The sequence below is a fragment of the Nerophis lumbriciformis genome, linkage group LG38, assembly GCF_033978685.3.
Source record: "Nerophis lumbriciformis linkage group LG38, RoL_Nlum_v2.1, whole genome shotgun sequence".
NCBI classification, from domain to species: domain Eukaryota; kingdom Metazoa; phylum Chordata; class Actinopteri; order Syngnathiformes; family Syngnathidae; genus Nerophis; species Nerophis lumbriciformis.
Genome location: NC_084585.2, coordinates 9,015,143 through 9,041,882, shown reverse-complemented (window position 1 = coordinate 9,041,882; position 26,740 = coordinate 9,015,143). Strand labels below are relative to the sequence as shown.

General features: G+C 39.4%; 1 protein-coding gene across 2 annotated transcripts in view; it reads left to right on the top strand.

Annotated features, from left to right (window-relative positions):
- Positions 1–26,740, top strand: part of mapkapk3 (MAPK activated protein kinase 3) — an 85,165-nt gene that overhangs the window by 31,526 nt on the left and 26,899 nt on the right. For both annotated transcript variants that reach the window (XM_061932257.1, XM_061932256.1), the window contains 6 exons: positions 749–888; positions 13,476–13,540; positions 24,813–24,892; positions 24,978–25,104; positions 25,243–25,318; positions 25,382–25,506. In XM_061932257.1, coding sequence (XP_061788241.1) covers positions 749–888; positions 13,476–13,540; positions 24,813–24,892; positions 24,978–25,104; positions 25,243–25,318; positions 25,382–25,506 — 613 coding nt within the window. The remainder of the gene's footprint in view (positions 1–748; positions 889–13,475; positions 13,541–24,812; positions 24,893–24,977; positions 25,105–25,242; positions 25,319–25,381; positions 25,507–26,740) is intronic.

Below are 26,740 nucleotides of genomic sequence, written 5' to 3'. Positions count from 1 at the left end.
TTAGGGCACGTCCGACCGGTAGGAGGCCACGGGGAAGACCCAGGACACGTTGGGAAGACTATGTCTCCCGGCTGGCATGGGAACGCCTCGGGATCCCCCGGGAGGAGCTGGACGAAGTGGCTGGGGAGAGGGAAGTCTGGGCTTCCCTGCTTAGGCTGCTGCCCCCGCGACCCGACCTCGGATAAGCGGAAGAAGATGGATGGATGGATGGAACTCCATGGTGTTCAGGGATGAATAGTCTCTCCTATTGCTATTGTACCATTTTTTCAGCTATAGTTACATTAATCATTAGAAATGCAGCAGCCTAGTTTTGAATGGCAGGGTCCCTGCTATCACATGTTGATAAAAATATAACATTTACATAATAAAAATCAACTACAGGCTTCCCAAATGCTGTAATAAATTAAGCATGATGAGTTGACTTGAAACTGTTTAATGTAGAAGAAAAGTTTTGTCATTTTATTTAATCTGAGCAACAAATTGTGTCAGTTTAATGTTGATTAACGTGGACAGAATTATTATAGTGTTCCCAATGTTAAAAGGATAAAGCCATTATGTACAAATTTGGTAAATAAATAACCAAAAAATGTATATTTTGTTGTTTTCTTACTGTACCGAAAATGAACTGAACCGTGACCTCTAAACCGAGGTACGTACCGAACCAAAATTTTTGTGTACCGTTACACCCTTACTGTTTATACAGTATATGTCCTGCACTCATTTCTTTTCCCCTTTATATGTCTTCCAGATCCTCTATGACAGCCCCAAAGCGAAGCGAGAAGTGGAGCTTCACTGGCGGGTCTCTGGCGGGCCGCACATTGTTCCAATTCTCAACCTGTATGAAAACATGCATCAGGGGAAAAAGTGCCTGCTCATAATCATGGAATGGTACTGTACACTTTACTATCATCGAACCAGCTTGGGAATTTGACAACTCTTAGCAAATATAAAACATATAGCTTTTTTTTTATTTTTTTTTTTAAATAGATGTATTTTTGTGTTATGTTTCAATCTATTGTAGGACACTTTCATCTGTAGTCACTGATGCACTAGTGCAGAGGTCTTTAACAGGGGGTCCGTGACCCCTAGAGGCTCCGCAGACATAATACAAAGCAATTTGGAAATGTTTAGTTGATTAGACTTTATTTTCAAAATACTGTATACTCCAGCTCTCTGTAACCCAGAACATCATGGCCTGCGCAGTGGCCTAGTGGTTAGAGTGTCCGTCCTGAGATCGGTAGGTCGTGAGTTCAAACCCCGGCCGAGTCATACCAAAGACTATAAAAATGGGACCCATTACCTCCCTGCTTGGCACTCAGCATCAAAGGGTTGAAATTGGGGGTTAAATCACCAAAAATTATTCCCCGTGTTATTATTCCCAGCTCCCAGGGGGGTGAGGGTGATGGGTCAAATGCAGAGGATAATCTCACCACACCTAGTGTGACAATCATTGGTACTGTAACTTTAAAATGGATGATCTATAAACCAAATACCAAGAGGTTTAATTAAGTAACATTGCTTCTTAGCTTCTTTTCTGCTGGTGGTGTGCCTCCGTATTTTTTATTTTTTTAAATGTGCCTTGGCTCAAAAAAAGTTGAAAAACTGATGTAGACCACAAGCAAGTGTTTTACATTTAGAAAAAATAATAATAATATGACTTCTTTATTGCGCCCTATAATTCGGTGCGCCTTATGTATAAAACATGATCAAAAATAGACCATTCATCGGCATTGCGCCTTATAATCCGGTGCACCCTATGGTACGGAAAATACGGTATGTACATTTTTCACCAACGAACCACCAATACTTGTTGTGTAGTCCAAAATGAAGTGTTTTAAAAATATTGTAGCAAAAAATTACAATATGAACCTAGGGCTGGGCGATATGGCCTTTTATTAATATCTCGATGTTTTCAGGCCATGTCACGATACACCATATATATGTGGATATTTTGCCTTAGCCTTGAATGAACACTTATGCATATAATCACAGCAGTATGATGATTCTATGTGTCTACATTAAAACATTCTTCTTCATACTGCATTAATATATGCTACTTTTAAACTTTCATGCAGAGAGGGAAATCACAACTAAGTCAATTGACCAAAAGTGTATTTATTAAACAGTTATTAAGCAGTGGCACAAACATTCATGTCATTTCCAAAACAGAAAGTGCAAGATTGTCAGAGACATTTTAAAACAAGCTATTAGTGCACTTTTGTGCATGATGTCACTAAGATGACATATCAAAACAACACTCAATTAAAGTGCACTTTTTGTACAGGACGCCACTACAATAGTTTAAAACAAATAAAGTGCACTTTTGTGCATGATGTCACACAAGATATTTCAATAAATGTCAAATAAAAATGAGCTGCATAATAGAAAATCAAATAGTGTATGTCCTTTGCTATGTGGTAGGTTCCTGCGGATGTTATCTCCTTCTCTTGTTGACTATTTTTTTTATACGTTGTTGATGTGGAAATGGTTGCTTGGGCATTTTGTGGGTGTGTCACCGGCCGGAGATGTTCACATGCGGAGTTTCAAGCACTCTTCATTCTCTAGCGCAGGGGTGCTCATTACGTCGATCGCGAGCTACCGGTCGATCTCGGAGGGTGTGTCAGTCGATCACCAGCCAGGCATTAAAAAAATTTGTCCTAAAAATGAGCGATCATAAATCTTCACTATGACGTCACTTTCGTCACTTGATTGACATTCACGGCACCCGAGGGTCTTCTGAGATGACGCTGGCTGCTGCCAGCTCATTAAAAAAAATTGCCGACAGGAAGGCGAGAAACACTTTATTTCAACAGACTCTGGCGCCGTACCTGTCGTCAAAACTCCAAAGACCGACTGCACAGTTGCACAATAAAAGCTCTGCTTCATCCTGCCTGCACTAACAAAATAAGAGTCTCAGGAAGCTGGCGTGCACAAGCTAGCACGCTACGGAGTTTGCCGACAATGTATTCTTGTAAAGTGTATACAAAGGAGTACGGAAGCTGGATAAATAAGATGCCAAAAACCAACCACTTTCATGTGATATTGGACAGAAAGGAGGACTTTATTTCTCCTCCATTCGAAAATGCGGACATTATCAGCACCACTGTCTGATTCCAATCAATGCAAGTCATCAGAATCAGGTAATACACCAACTTATATTCTTGTCTTCATGAAAGAAAGGAATCTATATGTGTTAAACATGCTTGTATTATCTTTAAACACTTTTAACTTATTAACAATATTTACTATGTGTTAAACATGCTTGTATTATCTTTAACCACTTTTAACTGATTAACAATATTAACTATATGTGTTAAACATGCTTGTATTATCATTAAACACCTTTAACTTGTTAACAATATTAACTATATGTGTTAAACATGCTTGTATTATCTTTAAACACCTTTAACTTGTTAACAATATTAACTATATGTGTTAAACATGCTTGTATTATCTTTAAACACATTTAACTTGTTAACAATATTAACTATAAGTGTTAAACATGCTTGTATTATCTTTAAACACCTTTAACTTGTTAACAATATTAACTATATGTGTTAAACATTCTTGTATTATCATTAAACACCTTTAATTTATTAACAATATTAACTATATGTGTTAAACATGCTTGTATTATCATTAAACACCTTTAACGTGTTAACAATATTAACTATATGTGTTAAACATGCTTGTATTATCTTTAACCACCTTTAAGTTGTTAACAATATTAACTATATGTGTTAAACATGCTTCTATTATCATTAAACACCTTTAACTTGTTAACAAAAACATATATTTCATAAATAAGTAAATATAAATTATATATATGAATGAGGTAGATCCCCACGACTTGATCAATTGAAAAGTAGCTCGCCTGCAGAAAAAGTGTGAGCACCCCTGCTCTAGCGGGTGACTTTTCAAATAATGCTACAAATTAGTAGTGCTTGCTACTTTTTGTAGCAACGCTTTTGCCGCATACTTGACATATTACGGTTGTCTGTTCGACATCTTCCCGCTTGAAGCCAAACCACCGCCAGACGTGCTGTTTTTCTTGGGAATTAATTCTTCCTTCATTTGTTGCCAGATTCGCACCTTCTTTCTCTCGTATTACCACTCGCACCACAGCTAACGTTACCCATGCTGCTAACTTTCTGCTCTGCGAGGGCGTCTGATGTTGCACGCGTGACAGTATGTGACGTATGTAAGAAGGTGCGCTTGTTTTATGTCTCTGTGAGAAGGAGAGACAAGATAGAGTGAGAAGAGCCTGTAGTGTAATGCAGCTAAAAGCAACTGCGTGAGAACGTATACTATACTATATACCGTGATATATAGTCATTTTCTATATCGCACAGAGACAAACTCGCGATATATCGAGTACATTCCATATATCACCCAGCCCTATATGAACCCTTAAAGCTAAAGCTAAGCAGAATGCCTTCTCCTACCTCAGTTGTGTAAAACAACATACCTGCCAACTACTCCGGTTTCCCCGTAATTAGTACGGTTTTCATCAACCTATTCCGGGTTACGGTTGCAGTGATAAAAAATACGTTTTTTCATTAATTAAAAAAAAAAAAGTTTTTAAAAGTTTTATTCACGAAATCGCGTAACAACAATGACAATCGACACTGCTTCCCGTAACTTCCTATCGAGCCATTCCGAATGCCATGCGCGAGGCTATTTATAGCACCGCTGCCAAGCACGAGGCACCTGTTGCCATTGTTTCCAAACGAGCGAACGATCATGGAATCAGCCGGAGAAAAATCGCAAACGAGTCTTAAACCGAAAAGAAAACTGCAGTCATTCCGTGAAGAATATTCAAAAGCCTATCCGGGAATAATTATCCGTTCCAAAAAGGGTGAAAACTACGCGAATTGCACCTTGTGCAGACAAGATTTTTCGATCGGACACGGAGGAATTAGCGATGTAAAAGACCACGTTGGGACAAAAAAACACAAGTCTAATGCCGTTGCTAGCGATACAAGTGGAAAACTTTCAACGTTTTTCGTCGCCCAAACAGATTCTTTGGATGTGATAAATGCCGAAGTTTTATTTACGGAGGCAATAATTGAGCAAACAAAAAGGTAATGACACCAATGTTATCTATTGGAATTGTTTAGTACTGTTATACTGTTAAAAGTGTTTATACTATTTATGCTTTCAAGTCCAAGTTGAAGAAATCTTGTTAAATGTTGACAGCATAACTACCAAAATACAGAAGTATGTCCTTAATATTTTTGCAGTGCTATTTCTGTTGAAAAGTTAAAATGATTACATTAGAGATGTGATGTGCCACTTTTCAAGTGTCTGATGGCTTAAATTAATTTTCATTAATTTTTCATATTTTGAATTCTTTTGAAAGGCTTACAAAAAAACTACATTTGAATTGTATTTCCATGCTATTGACAGGACTATTAATTTTAATGAAGTTAGCTTACCATGTTTACAGTATGATAATTGTGATAGAAATGTGAATTTTAGGCACAGAATATTTTTTACAATTGAACAAGGCAGTAGATTATACAAGCTTGGACAGAAAGTTAATAATGACACCAATTTTTTTTTTATGGAATTGTTTAGTACTGTTTTACCATTTGTTTACTGTAAAAAGTGTTTATACTGTTTATACTTTCAATTAACAAATTGAAGTCTTGTGAAAGGTTGACAGGATAACTGGCATTAACTGTCAAAATAATTTCAAACTATTGAAGTTAGTTTACAGAATAAACATGTCAATCAACCCATATGATTTTTGCTGTAATATTTTTGTTTTGAAAAGTCACTGTGACTGATAGAAAAGTGATGGTTTTAGCAACATTTTAACCTGTCTGAATGCTAATAATCATTTTGCGTCGGGGGGCGAAGGAACCCCCCACCAGGACTTTGTCCTGGACCTACCGGGGCCTGCGGCCCTTGGACCCTGGCTACTAGGTTTTTCTGATTTCAAAAGTTGGCAGGTATGAGAATATTCAAAAGCCTATCCGGGAATAATTATCCGTTCCAAAAAGGGTGAAAACTACGCAAATTGCACCTTGTGCAGACAAGATTTTTCGATCGGACACGGAGGAATTAGCGATGTAAAAGACCACGTTGGGACAAAAAAAACCAAGTCTAATGCCGTTGCTAGCGATACAAGTGGAAAACTTTCAACGTTTTTCATCGCCCAAACAGATTCTTTGGATGTGATAAATGCCGAAGTTTTATTTACGGAGGCAAAAATTGAGCATGGACTTCCAATCGCACTGGCTGATCACATGGGACAGTTATTTCGGAAAATGTTTCCCGACTCGAAAATCGCCAAAAAATATGGATGTGGTCGAACCAAAACATCAAACATTATTCAGTGTCTTGGAACAGAATCCTCAAAAAGTATCGCCGATGTCATGAAGACGGAACCATTTAGCATGTCGACTGACGGCAGCACCGATTATGACGATGTAAAACTGTACCCCATTTGTGTTCGATATTTCGATGACGACACTGGAAAAGTATTGTCGGTACTTCTGTCTTTGAGGGAATGCAATACGGCTTCCACAGGCGAAAACATTTGCAAAATACTCGCGGAAGAAATAGACTCAAACGAAATTCCTTGGCAGAATTTGGTTTGCTTTGCTGCCGATAATGCTGCAGTGATGATGGGATCTAAAAAGGGTGTTGCAGCTTTCATTACGGAAATGTCTCCTTCGGTTTACATCGCCGGTAAGTACAGTTCGTAGCATAAAAAAAACTCACAAAACATAAAATTTTAAGTAAATCTTTTATTACATAAACAATAAATCAAATCAAAAATAATTTCCGTGTACAGTATATCTTTTTATTTGTGATAACGATAACATGTTCAAAACAAAATAATTTCAAACTATTGAAGTTAGCTTACAGAATAAACATGTCAATCAACCCATATGATTTTTGCTGTAATATTTCTGTTTTGAAAAGTCACTGTGACTGATAGAAAAGTGATGGTTTTAGCAACATTTTAACCTATCTGAATGCTTCCATCCATCCATCCATCCATCTTCTTCCGCTTATCCGAGGTCGGGTCGCGGGGGCAGCAGCTTAAGCAGGGAAGCCCAGACTTCCCTCTCCCCAGCCACTTCATCCAGCTCCTCCCGGGGGATCCCGAGGCGTTCCCAGGCCAGCCGGGAGAGATAGTCTTCCCAGCGTGTCCTGGGTCTTCCCCGTGGCCTCCTACCGGTCGGACGTGCCCGAAACACCTTCCTAGGGAGGCGTTCGGGTGGCATCCTGACCAGATGCCCGAACCACCTCATCTGGCTCCTCTCCATGTTGAGGAGCAGCGGCTTTACTTTGAGCTCCTCCCGAATGACAGAGCTTCTCACCCTATCTCTAAGGGAGAGCCCCGCCACTCGGCGGAGGAAACTCATTTCGGCCGCTTGTACCCGTGATCTTGTCCTTTCGGTCATGACCCAAAGCTCATGACCATAGGTGAGGATGGGAACGTAGATCGACCGGTAAATCGAGAGCTTTGCCTTCCGGCTCAGCTCCTTCTTCACCACAACGGATCGATACAGCGTCCGCATTACTGAAGACGCCGCACCGATCCGCCTGTCGATCTCACGATCCACTCTTCCCCCACTCGTGAACAAGACTCCGAGGTACTTGAACTCCTCCACTTGGGGCAAGATCTCCTCCTCAACCCGGAGATGGCACTCCACCCTTTTCCGGGAGAGAACCATGGACTCAGACTTGGAGGTGCTGATTCCCATCCCAGTCGCTTCACACTCGGCTGCGAACCGATCCAGTGAGAGCTGAAGATCTTGGCCGGAGGAAGCCATCAGGACCACATCATCTGCAAATAGCAGAGACCTAATCCTGCAGCCACCAAACCAGATACCCTCAACGCCCTGACTGCGCCTAGAAATTCTGTCCATAAAGGTTATGAACAGAATCGGTGACAAAGGGCAGCCTTGGCGGAGTCCAACCCTCACTGGAAACGTGTCCGACTTACTACCGGCAATGCGGACCAAGCTCTGACACTGATTATACAGGGAGCGAACTGCCACAATAAGACAGTCCGTTACCCCATACTCTCTGAGCACTCCCCACAGGACTTCCCGGGGTACACGGTCGAATGCCTTCTCCAAGTCCACAAAGCACATGTAGACTGGTTGGGCAAACTCCCATGCACCCTCAAGGACCCTGCCGAGAGTGTAGAGCTGGTCCACAGTTCCACGACCAGGACGAAAACCACACTGTTCCTCCTGAATCCGAGGTTCGACTATCCGGCGTAGCCTCCTCTCCAGTACACCTGAATAGACCTTACCGGGAAGGCTGAGGAGTGTGATCCCACGATAGTTGGAACACACCCTCCGGTTCCCCTTCTTAAAGAGAGGAACCACCACCCCGGTCTGCCAATCCAGAGGTACCGTCCCCGATGTCCACGCGATGTTGCTATCTGAATGCTAATAATCATTTTGCGTCGGGGCCCCTGAACCCACCACCAGGACTTTGTCCTGGACCTACCGGGGCCTGCGGCCCCTGGACCCTGGGTACTAGGTTTTTCTGATTTCAAAAGTTGGCAGGTGTGAAACAACTTAGAACACAGGAAGGTCAGTTTGAAGTCATTAGGAGTTGCCACCAGTTGGTGTGTGTGTGTGTGTGTGTGTGTGTGTGTGTGTGTGTGTGTGTGTGTGTGTGTGTGTGTGTGTGTGTGTGTGTGTGTGTGTGTGTGCCAGAAGTCAAGTCAAGTGACTCCAAACTGACGCAACAAAATGAGCATGTCTGCAGTGATGTGGACGACATATTATGATAACATAACTGTGTGCATGTGAGTGTTTACAGCGTATTACTCGCAAATGGTCCTCCTGACCCTAGCAACTGTGACACGGAATGTTTGATCTCTTGACGTCATATTTATTGACGTAACAGAGTGGCATAGCAACGGTGTGTGTTGCACTGTTTGTAGTGACCCTGTGTGTTACTGCGTTATGAGCTGCTTCCTGTGTCATATTGGAGGTTAGCCGAGGACATTTTAGTTGCGTTTAGCAAAGAAGCAGTTTTACTCATCTCTCGGATATGTCTCTTCCGCTGTGAGGCCACAAATAGTACACTTCCTCTTTCTTTTAGGGCAGGGGTCTGTCATGTCTGTGTAATCATGTTTTGTTTTAGTCATGTTTAGTTATTGGACTCTTTAGTTTCTGGCTTTTCACTCCCTTGTCTTGTTTCCATGATTACCCATTAGTTTCACCTGTTCCACGTTTGGACTCATTGTGCACTCTTGTTTGTCACCATAGCAACCCATTAGTTTTTCACCTGTCAGGTCACGCACCTGTTTCACGTTTTGAGTCACGCACCTGTTTTCGTTAATCATGTCTGTAGTATTTAAGTTCATTGTTTTCAGTTTGTCTTTCTGTTGACATCTCCATTCCTGACACTTGTTTTTCATGTCCATCCTTCATGCTACTATTTTTGTCCAAGCCAAGTAAGTTTTTGTTTATTAATGCTATAGTCTTTTGGTTTCATAGTTTGTTCTCCGCCACTGTGCGCGCCTTTCGTTTGTACTTTTTTTTGATATATTAAATAAATCATGTACTCACATTCCCGTCTCGCCCGAGCCAACTTTCCGTTGCATTCCGGAAAAGCAAACACCCAGGACCAAGTCTTGACAGTATGTCACCAGCAAGACAAACTGAAAACAATGAACTTAAATACTACAGACATGATTAACGAAAACAGGTGCGTGACTCAAAACGTGAAACAGGTGCGTGACGTGACAGGTGAAAACTAATGGGTTGCTATTAGAGATGCGCGGATAGGCAATTATTTCATCCGCAACCGCATCAGAAAGTCGTCAACCATCCGCCATCCACCTGATCTAACATTTAATCAGAACCGCACCCGCCCGTTGTTATATATCTAATATAGACGATGCAAGGCATTAGTGAGGTTATAAAGCTTTTGCCTGTTAAAGAAAGGAGACTGATCCAATGCAGCACAGACATTCGCGTGCCACGCTGTCACGGCCCAGACGCACACCAGTGCGCAATCATATGGGAGCCGCGCTGAGCGCACCTCCAAGCGCATCTCGCTGCCGGCGACGGCCGGGTATGGGCCCGACGCTCCAGCGCCATCCATTTTCAGGGCTAGTTGATTCGGCAGGTGGGTTGTTACACACTCCTTAGCGGGTTCCGACTTCCATGGCCACCGTCCTGCTGTCTATATCAACCAGGGTGAGCCCCACCCCTTTCGTGAGCGCACTGCGCGCGGAGTGACCCCTGTTACGCGCCCCCGGCAACAGGGGTGGCGGGCAGGTAAGCTGCGCGGGCAGAGCGCGCGGAGTGACCCCTGTTACGAGCCCCCGGCCACGGGGGTGGCGGGCAGGTAAGCTGCTTACCTGCTGCGCGTGACGCCGGCCGCGGCGAAGGCGGACGAGGTGGGGTGTCGGTGCGGTGGGCGCGGTGGTGACCCTGGACGTGCGTCGGGCCCTTCTCGCGGATGGCCTCAGCTACGGCTCCCGGTGGGGCCCTCTCGGGGGAAGGGGCCTCGGTCCCGGACCCCGGCGAGGCGTCCCTTCTCCGCTCCGTAAAAGTGTCCATCTCTTTTTTTTTTCTTCTTCTGTTGTGGCATATGCAGCAGGTGCCTGCTCGTTTTTCGTATGTGGGTATCAACATTTAACTATGTATATATATTTCCGAATTGGTTTAACTGCCACCCGCCTGAATCTATTTAAAATCTAATTTTTTTTTATTTCAACCGCCCGACCCGACCCGCGGATAAAATCTAATTTTTTTTTATTTCAACCGCCCGATCCGCGGATAATCCGCGGACTCCGCGGTTGTGTCCGCAAACCGCGCATCTCTAGTTGCTATGGTGACAAACAAGAGTGCACAATGAGTCCAAACGTGGAACAGGTGAAACTAATGGGTAATCATGGAAACAAGACAAGGGAGTGAAAAGCCAGAAACTAAAGAGTCCAATAACTAAACATGACTAAAACAAAACATGATTACACAGACATGACAGGGTCGGCAACCAAAATTGTTGAAAGAGCCATATTGCACCAAAAATACAAAAAACTAATCTGTCTGAAGCCGCAAAAAAATTAAAAGCGGTATATAAGTGTTATAATGAAGGCAACACGTGACGTAAGTGTCTATAATAGCTATAATAGCCTACTATCAAAATGAGGATGTGTCGCAGGAATCGTCGTTGACAGAAATGTTGGAATTTAATATTTAATTTACACATTTTTACAACCATTAGTAAATCAGAGGCTACTCAGAATGGAGATAACTCCTGGAAATTACTGGCTTTTATAGTCTTTGGTATGACTCCGCCGGGGTTTGAACTCACAACCTACCGATCTCAGGGCGGACATTCTAACCACAAGGCCACTAATCCTCCATTCTAAGTGTGTGTCGACACATTTGGACTGTAAGGTAAAAAATATATAGTTTTTTTATTTTAAAAAAAAATAAAAAAAATAAATCTTAACATTTGGGTTACATTTGACATGTGTTTAATTGTATTACTGGACTGAATATGTCAAAAATCCAATAAACAAATGTTTAAAAAATAAAAACTATTACACATATCGTCTATTCAGCAGTATCATTTTATAATTTTATCGCTGCTGGTTGGCTTAAGTGGCTTATCAAAACAACTTAAATTGTTTTTTGTTTTTTTTAATTATATATTTTTTTAATCTAACATTTGGGTTACATTTGACATGTGTTTAATTGTATTTCTGGACTGAATATGTCAAAAATCCAATAAACAAATGTGTAAAAAAATAAAAACTATTACACATATCGTCTATTCAGCAGTATCATTTTATAATTTTATCGCTGCTGGTTGGCTTAAGTGGCTTATCAAAACAACTTAAATTGTTCTTTTTTTTTTTTTTTATTATATATTTTTTTAATCTAACATTTGGGTTACATTTGACATGTGTTTAATTGTATTTCTGGACTGAATATGTCAAAAATCCAATAAACAAATGTGTAAAAAAATAAAAACTATTACACATATCGTCTATTCAGCAGTATCATTTTATAATTTTATCGCTGCTGGTTGACTTAAGTGGCTTATCAAAACAACTTAAATTGTTCTTTTTTTTTTTTTAATTATATATTTTTTTAATCTAACATTTGGGTTACATTTGACATGTGTTTAATTGTATTTCTGGACTGAATATGTCAAAAATCCAATAAACTAATGTGTAAAAAAATAAAAACTATTACACATATCGTCTATTCAGCACTATCATTTTATAATTTTATCGCTGCTGGTTGACTTAAGTAGCTTATCAAAACAACTTAAATTGTTCTTATTTTAAAAACAATTATATATTTTTTTAATCTAACATTTGGGTTACATTTGACATGTGTTTAATTGTATTTCTGGACTGAATATGTCAAAAAGCCAATAAACAAATGTGTAAAAAAATAAAAACTATTACACATATCGTCTATTCAGCAGTATCATTTTATAATTTTATCGCTGCTGGTTGACTTAAGTGGCTTATCAAAACAACTTAAATTGTTCTTATTTAAAAAAATATATATATTTTTTTTTAATCTAACATTTGGGTTACATTTGACATGTGTTTAATTGTATTTCTGGACTGAATAGTCAAAAATCCAATAAACTAATGTGTAAAAAAATAAAACTATTACACATATCGTCTATTCAGCAGTATCATTTTATAATTTTATCGCTGCTGGATGACTTAAGTGGCTTATCAAAACAACTTAAATTGTTCTTTTTTTTTTTTTAATTATATATTTTTTTAATCTAACATTTGGGTTACATTTGAAATGTTTTTAATTGTATTTCTGGACTGAATATGTCAAAAATCCAATAAACAAATGTTTAAAAAATAAAAACTATTACACATATCGTCTATTCAGCAGTATCATTTTATAATTTTATCGCTACTGGATGACTTAAGTGGCTTATCAAAACAACTTAAATTGTTCTTTTTTTTTTTTTTAATTATATATTTTTTTAATCTAACATTTGGGTTACATTTGATTTAATGTTGTAACAAATAATATTTCTATTAAATAGGCTTTACTTTGCAATTTAATTAACGTGGGATTATTTTTTGTATTTAGAAATAATAGTACCAACTTTTTTTTTTCTTTCTTTTTTTTCTCCAACATTTGTGGCACTGGCGTGGCGCCCCCTGATGGACGTCGCCCTTAGCATTTGCCTATACGGCCTACGCCACGGGCCGGCCCTGATTTTAGCATTTAAATTGCCTTAATGTGTCAACATAGCGTATATGAGAAGGGATCTTGTTCATAAAACTGGACTGCTCTTACTGAGAAGGCCGACTGGCTGAAGGCCCTTTTCCTGAAGGGAACTATCAGGTTGTGTGAGGAGGCGGATCTAGTTAGTCCCCAGCTCAATCAGAAAGTGGTTTCGTGTTGCTATTTTACATTTGTCCCATTGTCTGCAACTTACCAAATCGGTGTCTTCATTGCTTAATTTTTGTATGTTTGTGTGCACAGTATGGAGGGTGGAGAGCTGTTCAGCAGGATCCAGGCCAGAGGGGACCAAGCTTTCACAGAGAAAGGTGAGAATGGATCAAAATTGCGGCATTTTTTTTTTTTTTTTGGATCCAGGATAGATGGAGTGCAGAGTACAGATTTTTACAGGCATCATATTTCAGAAGCCATTTGTATTGCAATATATCTTCTCACTCGACAATATATTCAAACAGTGGTGTGCCGTCATAACCACACTGCAAAAAGTCAGTGTTCAAAAACAAGAAAAACAAAACAAATATTAGGGGTATTTTATTTGAACTAAGCAAAATTACCTGCCAATAGAACAAGAAAATTCGGCTTGTCAAGACTTTCCAAAACAAGTAAAATTAGCTAACCTCAATGAACCCAAAAATATATTAAAATAAGAATATTCTCACTAATAACAAGTGCACGTTTCTTGGTAGAGACCTTTTTGCTCAATATGTTGAAAAATATTCTTAAATGAAGTAAATGCTAGTGCCATTATCTTGACATAATGATATGCGCTCGGCATTACATTTCCTGAAACCAGCAAACTTATACTAAAAACTAATTTATTGTTCTTAATGGAAAGGCAACAAGGCGGTCTCCTCGCCGCTCAGGCAAATCATATGGTCTAAAAATGCATTTTTCCATGGATAACATGACATCATCGCGCCAAGTGCGTGCTCTTTCAGTCAATTAGTGCGCATATATACAGCCGGCCCATTCTATTTTGCGTCCTCTTCTACTGATGTTTTATTTCTGCATTTGCACCTTGGGTTGAGTTTATTGGTGCTTGAGAAAATGCTGAAAGAACAGCTTTACAACGGTGGGAACATACAGATGCATGGAGGTTAAAAAAAAGGAATACAAAATATTAAAAATGCCATAATAAGAATAATAAGAAAATACCCATGACAAGCAGACATTGAAGATAAGGAAACACAGGCTATAGCAGGCTTGGGCAATTATTTTGACTCGGGGGGCCACATTTAGAGAAAAAAAATGTGTCTTGGGGCCGGTATATCTATTTTTAGGAACACTGATGTAAAACCTCACAATAATGTCTGATTGAATGCTAAAAACGTCATGACAGACCGCCTTAAAAAACGCAATGGAATTTTAATTTTTTTTCTATGAAGGATAAAACACTGAATATCGACAAAATATGAATGTCACACCCCCTTTCGATCGACATATTTTACAATCAAGTGAAACGCAATAAAAATGCAACAAACAGTGAAATATGAACGCAAAGGGTACAAAAAACAATATTTGCTGAATTTCCCCAGGGGATCAATAAAGTACTTTCTATTCTATTCTATTCTATATATCCCTAAGCTTTAGAACTTTGTTGTGAAAATCTCCTTCCGCGTCTGTGTAAACGCTCCCCGCCCACACTGCTCGGTGCCTCGTCTGAGCTGCTGTGACGTAGATTACCATAGTAACTAATTAGATTACCGTAGTAACTGGTATATCATCCATAAACGCATATTCCAACCATTGAAATACTTTGTATTGTTGAAGACTTACGGTCATTAGAAAACACGACTGCACATCATAATGGCAGCCCCAGTTTCCATCTTAAAGATCTAAAAAAATTATTTGGGAATGTCCGGCGGGCCAGATTGAAAAACTCAACGGGCCGCATGTGGCCCCCGGGCCTTAATTTGCACAGGTCTGGGCTATAGTATCCATATACAGTATATATATATATATACTATACATTATATTTATATGTTTTTTTCCTCATAATGTTAACCATATCAGTTGTGAAGTAATCATGGACCAGGGCAACAAAACATGCAATTAAGTGATCAAAATAATCATTTTACATTCCCTCATCCACACTGTCTATGCGGGGAAATGGATTCCAGTTCTGGAGGTCAGTGTTTTTCAACCTTTTTTGAGGCATCAAAAAAAATTTCATGAAAAAATACGGAGGCACACCACCAGCAAAAAAACGTTAATAAAAATGAAACTCCACCAGGTCGTCGTGCCTTATTTTGAGTTTGTTTGTGTTTTTCTGTGTGTAGTGCTTTACTTCTTGTCTTGCGCTGTTATTTTGGTGGCCCTTCCCGTTTTGTTGGTGTTTTCCTGTAGCAGTTTCATGTCTTCCTTTGAGCACTATTCCCCGCACCTGCTTTGTGTTAGCAAGCAAGGCTATTTAAGTTGTTGCTATTCTTCTTTGTGTGGACATTGTTGATTGTCATGCCCATACTTGTCAACCCTCCCGAATTTTCCGGGAGACTCCCGAAATTCAAGCGCCTCTCCCGAAAACCTCCCGGGACAAATATTCTCCCGAAAATCTCCCGATTTTCAGCCGGAGCTGGAAGCCACGCCCCCCTCCAGCTCCATGCGGACCTGAGTGAGGACAGCCTTTTTTTCATGACGGGAGGACAACAGGGTGACAAGAACTAAATCATCCAGACTAGAGATAAATTGTAACCATCCATCCATCCATCCATCTTCTTCCGCTTATCCGAGGTCGGGTCGCGGGGGCAGCAGCTTAAGCAGGGAAGCCCAGACTTCTCTCTCCCCAGCCACTTCGTCCAGCTCCTCCCGGGGGATCCCGAGGCGTTCCCAGGCCAGCCGGGAGACATAGTCTTCCCAACGTGTCCTGGGTCTTCCCCGTGGCCTCCTACCGGTCGGACGTGCCCGAAACACCTCCCGAGGGAGGCATTCGGGTGGCATCCTGACCAGATGCCCGAACTACCTCATCTGGCTCCTCTCGATGTGGAGGAGCAGCGGCTTTATTTTGAGCTCCCCCCGGATGACAGAGCTTCTCACCCTATCTCTAAGGGAGAGCCCCGCCACCCGGCGGAGGAAACTCATTTCGGCCGCTTGTACCCGTGATCTTGTCCTTTCGGTCATGACCCAAAGTTCATGACCATAGGTGAGGATGGGAACGTAGATCGACCAGTAAATCGAGAGCTTTGCCTTCCGGCTCAGCTCCTTCTTCACCACAACGGATCGATACAGCGTCCGCATTACTGAAGACGCCGCACCGATCCGCCTGTTGATCTCACGATCCACTCTTCCCTCACTCGTGAACAAGACTCCGAGGTACTTGAACTCCTCCACTATTATTATGTTTATTTTACCTAAAAATAAATATATTTATTTATTAAAAAAAAAAAAAAAACTAAATACATTTTTACTATATTTTGCTAAAAACATCAAAATTAATTGTATTTTTATTTGTATTTTTTCGTGACTCCTTATTACATCCAGCCATAGAATTATACATTAAAATAAACATATTTGAAATAATTGATTTTAAATTATTATCATAATTCATTTAAAATGACCATATTTAATTATTAAAATAATTGCTTGTTTATCAACAAATTTAGCATTTTATTCATTACATTTTGAAACCCTCAGAAGCCAAGTTATGTTATATTCCTTAATATTTATTTATGCAGGTTTGAAGTATCAATCATCCAAACACAGTTTTGTTTGCATATATTTTCAGGATGTATATATATATATATATATATATATATATATATATATATATATATATATATATATATATGTATATATATATATATATATATATGTATGAAATACTTGACTTGGTGAATTCTAGTTGTCAATATACTCCTCCCCTCTTAACCACACCCCCGACCACGCCCCCATCCCTCACCTCCCGAAATCGGAGGTCTCAAAGTTGGCAAGTATGGTCATGCCATGTACATACTTGCCAACCTTGAGACCTCCGAATTCGGGAGATGGGGGGGAGGATGAACTGAAATTATTTTATCCAATCATTTTGGAACTTGCCACCATGTCTCTTCGTCGTTCTTCTGCTTCGTCTCTGTTATGTTTTTGGACATTACTACTTGCTGTAGTTTTGAAGCAATGCATGATGGTAATCCGGATGTTGTGTGTCAGTGTATTAACGTGCCGGCTGGAATAAACACACGCTGAGAAATAGCTCCGTGCCTGCCTACTTTATGGGTTATAGATAAACCTATGGATAACGGAGACATATATAATAGTATCCTTTTCAGGTGAGAGAGGACGCTAAAGGCAGTGCCTTTAAGGCACGCCCCCAATATTGTTGTCCGGGTGGAAATCGGGAGAATGGTTGCCCCGGGAGATTTTCGGGAGGAGCACTGAAATTCGGGATTCTCCCGGGAAAATCGGGAGTGTTGGCAAGTATGGCCATGTACGGATGTACTTTGTGGACGTCGTAAGTTTTTGCTGTCGTCCAGCATTTTGTTTCTGTTTACTTTGTAGCCAGTTCACTTTTACTTTCGCTTTGCATAGCCATTGCCTTTTCCTTTCGTTCATTTTTGGTTTAAGCATTGCATGCCTTTTTACCTGCACGCTGCCTCCCGCTGCGGTCTGCATATTGGGATCACAACAAACCATCCTCGTCTCACCCGACACATTCCGACTTTTACAAAAGCAATTAACTACCCGCTGCCACCTACTGACATGGAGTATTACGTGGTTACCCTGCCGAGTTCTACACAGCACAGACACTAAGCAACGGCACATTATTTGCAGATTATAATTATTGATTTGCAAAAAAAAATATTATTTGGACCAATTAGGTGAAGTTGCGTAATTTCCCACGGCACACCAGACAAAGTAGTGTGTCGCAGCACAGTGGTTGAAAAACACTGCTGTAGATGACCTCTCACCAAGAAGGGGTGGCATGTAGAGTCTGGCAAATGAAAGGGTGCGTTTCAAGTACGGTTAATTATCTACCGAATACTCAACAACTAATTGCTATTACGGGAAATGACTGCTAGATTTATTTTAAGGGACAAGCAAGGAGAACTGGTTAGTGTAATTTAGGTCATTGAAGGCTATGGGTCCTTTTAAGAGTAGTCAGTGTATAACTGTATAGCAGTATACATTGACACTCAAAACACACACAAAAAAAATCTGCAGCACTATAGGAAAAGTACAAATTACTTCCAACATTAACATAAAAACATGCAATAGGTAAAAATATATTGTTACAGTAAAAACAGGTACATTGCCCATTAGAACCAGTTTCTCCATCCTTTAAAATAGCCTGAAATTTCCCCAAAAATGATAGTTCAGGTAGCCTCAGATTCTTTTGTAATTCATTCCATGACAATGGAATGGCATATCTGAAGGCTTTTTTCCCCCCAAGGCTTGTGTTGGCTCTCAGAACCAACACGCCAAGGATGTCCTGTGTGATTGCAAAGGGTACATTGCAAAAACTGAAATCTAAGTAAGATGAAATATCTCAAATAAGGGTGATATTTGCTTATTTTCTGTCTGATAAGATAATTCTTCTCACTAAGCAGATTTTATGTTAGAGTGTTTTACTTGTTTTAAGTGTTTTGGTCCTAAACATACTTGCCAACCCTCCCGGATATTCCGGGAGACTCCCGAAATTCAGCGCATCTCCCGAAAACCTCCCGGGACAAATTTTCTCCCGAAAATCTCCCGAAATTTAGGCGGAGCTGGAGGCCACGCCCCCTCCAGCTCCATGCGGACCTGAGTGACGTGTTGACAGCCTGTTCACACGTCCGCTTTCTCACAATAGAAACAGCTAATGATGGAGGGCGAGTTCTTGGTTTCTTATGTGTGTTTATTGTTAGGCAGTTTCATTAACGTCCTCCCAGCGCGGTAACAACACACAACAACAGCAGTCAGGTTTCCGTCTACCGTAAAGCAGTTTGTCTGCCGTAAACAGCAATGTTGTGACACTTTTAAACAGGACAATACTGCCATCTACTCTACATGCATATGTGACCCACCCATAATGTGTCACATTTTTGTGTTGATTTATTTATTTTATTTTGTGGTTTGAATTCGTTTTTGGAGCTGTCGTTCCACATTTATCAGTATTCACATTGGTCAGGAGGGGGCAGTAGGGCGTTTCTTCCCAATTGAATGCTATCACCTGCAGACCGGAAGTGTCTTGTCATTCTGATGAGCGCGACCAGTCTGTGAACAATTGAAACGTCCTGTGTGCTTTTTCCTCCTGTATAACAGGTTAGTTTTGGTGAATCAACTCACTGAATAATATCCATGTGATCTTTATAAGTTTAAGTACACATTCTGATGGTGGAGCCTAACTCTAAAGTGTTTGTGAGTTGTAGTTTGTATTTGTGAATGAATCCAGTGTACAGCTGCAGTAATCAATACAAAAAGGCGACGTGAGTGCGCAATGTTTATATAGGAACTTCTGATCCTAATTCAGACTCCCAAATTAGAGCTCCCGTTTTCTTATTGATTTTATAATGTATATTTGTATAATGTGTGTGTTCTGAAATAGTGACAGAGAATAGAACAAGGATGGACAATTCAACCCTTAACTCAACAATGAGTAGATGAGTGTTATGTGTGTGTGTATATGTGTAAATAAATGAACACTGAAATTCAAGTATTTTTTTTATTTATATATATATATATTTATATATATATATATGTAATAAAAAAATATATATATACATAGCTAGAATTCACTGAAAGTCAAGTATTTCTTATATATATATATATATATCTTAACCACGCCCCCAACCACACACCCCACCCCACCCCCGACCACGCCCCCCACCCCCACCCCCCACCTCCCGAAATCGGAGGTCTCAAGGTTGGCAAGTATGGTCCTAAATGATCTGAGTAAGATATTACAGCTTGTAGCTGAGATTTTATGACGTATATTGAGTAAAACATGCTTAAAACTAGAATATCAACTGATGCAAAGCTGTGTCATCAACACTCACAAGTATAAAACTACTTTTTTAAAGTAATAATTTCTTACTTCAAGCATGAAAAAAAAAAATCATGATGCCGAGCGCATATCATTATGTCAAGATAATGGCACTAGCATTCACTTAATTTAAGAATATTTTTCAACATATTGAGCAAAAATGTCTCTTTTTTTGTCTACCAAGAAAAGTGCACTTGTTATTAGTGAGAATATACTTATTTTTGTCATGACTTGGTCCTGGGTGTTTGCTTTTCCGGAATGCAACGGAAAGTTGGCTCGGGCGAGACGGGAATGCAAATACATGATTTATTTAATATATCAAAATAAAGTACAAACGAAAAGCGCGCACAGTGGCGGAGAACAAACTAACTAAAACAAACAGGCTAAAGAACAGCTTCTTCCCCAGGGCCATAACCATCCTGAACGGACTGCCCCATTGTCCCTCATAACTGCCTTCTCTTCGGTGCAATAACCCATTCCACCAACCACCCTGTTTTTGTTTTGTTTTTTCATGTATATATTCATTTCACACCATATTCATTGCACTTCTAAATTTTTTATATTTCTATATATTTGCACATTGTTTTTCTAGCATGCACACATCGCACTGTATGGAATGGCCTCAATCTCGTTACCTTGCGTAATGACAATAAAGCTGATTCTGATTCTGATTCTGATTCTGATGAAACCAAAAGACTATAGCATTAACAAACAAAACTTACTTGGCATGGACTAAAAGGAGCAGCATGAACGATGGACATGAAATCAAGTGTCAGAAATGTGCAGAGAATAATTGTGGGGATGTCACCAGAAAGACAAACTGAAAACAATGAACTTAAATACTACAGACATGATTAACGAAAACAGGTGCGTGACTCAAAACGTGAAACAGGTGCGTGACGTGACAGGTGAAAACTAATGGGTTGCTATGGTGACAAACAGTGCACAATGAGTCCAAACGTGGAACGGGTGAAACTAATGGGTAATCATTGAAACAAGACAAGGGAGTGAAAAGCCAGAAACTAAAGAGTCCAATAACTAAACAAAACATGACTAAAACAAAACATGATTACACAGACATGACAATTTTAAGGTATTTTTGGGTTCATTGAGGTTTGCTAATTTTACTAGTTTTGGAAAGTCTTGACAAGCCGAATTTTCTTGTTCTATTGGCAGATAATTTTGCTTGTTCAAATAAAAATACCCCTCATTTTTGTATTTTTTTTTCTTGTTTTTGAACACTGACTTTTTGCAGTGTAGCGTCTGGAATCTCTACACATAAACAGGTGGTAAACAGCCTAAGAAGGGATGAATATATAAAAACCATCCATCGGGAAATCTGCGGACAGACAAAGATGGACTGTTTTAGCAAAAGTTTTAGCACTTTGTGATTTGGTGTCAAATGAAAAGTGCATTTTAAATAAAGTTCTTACAGGTTTCCGTTGCATATAAAGTGCAATGGTTGACAAGGTGGCCACAACCAGTAATAAAACGTAAGGCATAAACAGTTTTAATTGTTTCAAAAAGGTTTTCAGGTACATTTATAAAAAGCAAGTGTCCATAATCTAGCAAAGGCATGAAAGTAGTCAGGATCAAACGTTTCTTACTTGTAGGAAAAAAACAAGACTTGTTTATAAAAAAAAAAAAAAAATTCAATGTGAGATTTAAAAGACAAGTGTGGATTCTCCTGACCACTATAGATCCTCACGGGAGCCCGGTAGCCTGGTTTCAACTATATTCTATTGGGTGCAAATGCGCCAGAACAGCACTCGGCTCAGCAACTTGTAGCGGGGGGTGTATATTGTAGCGTCTCGGAAGAGTTAGTGCTGCAAGGGTTTCTGGGTATTTGTTCTGTTGTGTTTACGTTGTGTTACGGTGCGGATGTTCTCCCGAAGTGTGTTTGTCATTCTTGTTTGATGTGGGTTCACAGTGTGGCGCATATTTGTAACAGTGTTAAAGTTGTTTATAAGGCCACCCTCAGTGTGACCTGTATGGCTGTTGACCAAGTATGCTATGCATTCACTTGTGCGTGTGAAAAGCCGTAGATATTATGTGACTGGGCCGGCACGTAAAGGCAGTGCCTTTAAGGTTTATTGGCGCTCTGTACTTCTCCCTACGTCCGTGTACCGGTCCGTACAACGGCGTTTTAAAAAGTCATACATTTTACTTTTTGAAACCGATACCGATGATTTCCGATATTCCATTTTAAAGCATTTATCGGCCGATAATATCGGCAGTCCGATATTATCGGACATCTCTACTTACTGTAACTACTTTGGATAACAAAATCGTGTCTTAATAACGTATATACACATTTTTATTCCCATTTGCAACTAAATGAAATGGGTTCTTGTGAGCCGAATGAGCCATCGATTACCAAAGTTTTATGGGAATCAGTGTTGTAGTTTTTGTACAAACAGGATCCTTAAACCGACACCTCCAAATAAATAATTGCTGCTCTCTAAAATAACCAGAGGTGGGTAGAGTAGCCAGAAATTGTACTCAAGTAAGAGTACTGTTACTTTAGAGATTTATTACTCAAGTAAAAGTAAGGAGTAGTCACCCAAATATTTACTTGAGTAAAAGTAAAAAGTATGTTGTGAAAAAACTACTCAAGTACTGAGTAACTGATGAGTAACATATACACACATACATATATATATATACATATATATACATATATATATATATATATATATATATATATATATATATATATATATATATATATATATATATATATATATATATATATATATACACACACACATATATATATATATATATACACATATATACATATACACATATATATATATACATACATTGATATATACAGTATATAATTTATATTTATTTATTTTGCCATTTTTGTTTACATGTTAAAGGTGTTTTAATGAATATACATGCATGTTTAACACATAGATTTCTTTCTTTCATGAAAACAAGAATATAAGTTGGTGTATTACCTGATTCTGATGACTTGCATTGATTGTAATCAGACAGTAGTGATGATAACGTCCACGTTTTCAAATGGAGGAGAAAAATAGTTCCTCCTTTCTGTCTAATACAGGGGTCGGCAACCCAAAATGTTGAAAGAGCCTTATTGGACCAAAAATACAAAAACAAATCTGTCTGGAGCCGCAAAAAATTAAAAGCCATATTACATACAGATAGTGTGTCATGAGATATAAATTGAATTAATATGACTTAAAGGAAACTAAATGACCTCAAATATAGCTACAATTGAGGCATAATGATGCAATATGTACATATAGCTAGCCTAAATAGCATGTTAGCATCGATTAGCTCGCAGTCATGCAGTGACCAAATATGTCTGATTAGCACTCCACACAAGTCAATAACATCAACAAAACTCACCTTTGTGGATTCATGCACAACGTTAAAAGTTTGGTGGACAACATGAGACAGAAAAAGAAGTGGCATAAAACACGTCCTAGAAAGTCGCAGAAAAATATACATGTAAACAAACTAAGGTGAGTTCAAGGACTGCCAAAATTAGTAGGACAAAACGGCGCTCGCCAAATACTCGAATCAGTGAAGCATGTTTAATATAAACAGTGTGCTTTATAACAATTAGGGAGGTTTGTGTCATGTTTGTCCTCCTACAGAAACCATATTAAAACAAAAATTTATTTTTTTTACCCTCAACTTTTTCCATTTTTCATACATTTTTGAAAAAGCTCCAGAGAGCCACTAGGGCGGCGCTAGACGCGGGTTGCCGACCCCTGGTCTAATACCACATGAAAGTGGTTGGTTTTTGGCTTCTTATTTGTCCAGCTTCCATATTCGTTTTTATACACTTTACAAGAAATACATTGGCAAACTCCGTCGCTTGCTAGCTTGCTAGCTTGTTTGCGCTGGCTTTCGGAGACTCTTATTTTGAAAGAGCAGGCGCGATGGAGCGGCACTTTTATTGTGAAGACAGGAACTGTGCAGTCAGTCTTTAGGCTTTCGACGGGATGTACGGTTGAAATAAAAAAGGGTCTTTTTTTCCTTCACACTTTTGATTGATTGATTGAAACTTGTATTAGTAGATTGCACAGTACAGTACATATTCCGTACAATTGACCACTAAATGGTAACACCCCAATAAGTTTTTCAACTTGTTTAAGTCAGGTCATGTGACCACTTTGCTCTGTTTGATTGGTCCAACGTCACAAGTGACTGCATCTGATTGGTGGAACGGAGTGAACGTCACCAGTGACTGTATTTGTTGAAACGCAGGCACTATGGAGGTCTGTCTGACAGACCAAAACAAACAAAGCGTGCATTAACAAATCGATAAAAATTAGTAGCGAGTAGCGAGCTGAATGTAGATAAAAGTAGCGGAGTAAAAGTAGCGTTTCTTCTCTATAAATATACTTTAGTAAAAGTAAAAGTATGTTGCATTAAAACTACTCTTAGAAGTACAATTTATCCCAAAAGTTACTCAAGTAGATGTAACGGAGTAAATGTAGCGCGTTACTACCCACCTCTGAAAATAACCAATTTGATGAAATACCATAACACAGATTTGTTATCTTTCTCCCTTTTTGTTTTGCTCCTTTTTGTTTTTATGGCTTCTGGTTTGAGACTGTGCATTCTCCCCCTTTTCATCCCAGAGGCGTCAGAGATTATGAGAGACATCGGCTCAGCCATCGAGTTTCTGCACAATATTAACATTGCCCACAGAGACATCAAGGTGAGATCAATGTTATGACTACTTTTTTGGGTTTCCAAAAAAAAGAAAATAATAATAATTTTTGCCCCATCTTGTCTTTTGACAGCCTGAAAACCTGCTGTACACCTCCAAGCACAAAAACGCAATCCTCAAACTAACAGACTTTGGCTTCGCAAAGGAAACCTCACAACACAACCCTTTACAGACCCCTTGCTACACACCTTACTACGTGGGTTAGTTCTGTTTTTACGTCGCGTGGCATACCTCTTTAAGTGTTTGTGTTATCGAGTTTTAGTTGACATTTTCACCCAAAATTGCATGTTTCTTATTTTTAATGACATATTTTGTTTTTTTCTGTGGTCACGAATCAGCACCGGAGGTTTTGGGTCCGGAGAAATACGACAAGTCATGTGACATGTGGTCTCTGGGCGTCATCATGTACATCGTGTGAGTACAGTATAGTGAGTGGACATATGACAAGTGTCTTATATAACGTTCTCTCACTTGCAGGTTGTGCGGGTTCCCCCCATTTTACTCCAACACGGGTCAGGCTATTTCACCGGGAATGAAGAGGAGAATCAGGATGGGCCAATATGAGTTTCCCAAACCAGAGTGGGCTGACGTGTCTCAGGAAGGTGGGAGCCCCGCCCTAAAACAAGCGTTCAGCACAGTCTCACTCACATATATCCTATTTTTCGGACTATAAGGCGCACTTAAAATCATTTCATTTTCTCAAAACTCGACAGTGCGCCTTATAACCTGGTGCACCTATAGTACTGAATCATTTTGGTTGTGCTTTCCGACCTCGAAGCTATTTTATCTGGTACATGGTGAAATGTTAAGTGTGACCAGTAGATGGCAGTCACACATAAGAGATATGTGAAGACTGCAATAAGACTCAAGTAGGGATGACCCGATCCAGGTTTTTGCACTTCCGATCCGATACCGATATTGTTTTTGCATTTCCGATCCGATACCGATACTGACCGATACTGGCCTACCCGAGCATGCATTGAAGTTTAAAGTTATTTAGCCTACTTAGTTGTCAGAATCATGTTGAAAAGGGTTTTAGTACTCTTGATAACAACTAGCCAGCTGAATTAGGGGAGTTTGAATAATACACAATGGTTGGTAACAAGAAACTGACCTGTTTATTCAAGGATAAACACAAAATAGACAAAATTATACATGACAAACAGAAATGGCATCATTGAACTAGGGCTGGGCGATATGGCCTTTTTTTAATATTGCGATATTTTAAGGCCATATTGCGATACACGATATATATCTCGATATTTTGCCTTAGCCTTGAATGAACACTTGATGCATATAATCACAGCAGTATGATGATTCTATGTGTTTTGATTGATTGATTGAGACTTTTATTAGTAGGTTGCACAGTGAAGTACATATTCCGTACAATTGACCACTAAATGGTAACACTCCAATAAGTTTTTCAACTTGTTTAAGTCGGGGTCCACTTACTATCAGATATATACTATCATCATAATACAGTCATCACACAAGATAATCACATTGAATTATTTACATTATTTATAATCCAGGGTGTGGAGGGGGGCGCCGGATGTAAGTGTCAAAAAGACAGCCAAAAGAGTTTGATATGAGAATAAATCTAAAGTTAAAATATAGGGTAGAAATGCACCCATTTGCAGGAAATGTAGTCTTGATTTTCAAAATGTTCTTTCAATGCTTGCATGTCTACATTAAAACATTCTTCTTCATACTGCATTAATATATGCTACTTTTAAACTTTCATGCAGAGAAGGAAATCACAACTAAAAAAATCACTAATTTTTTCATACGGTGTTGATGAGGAAATTTTTGCTTCTGCATTTAGATGGTGTGGAC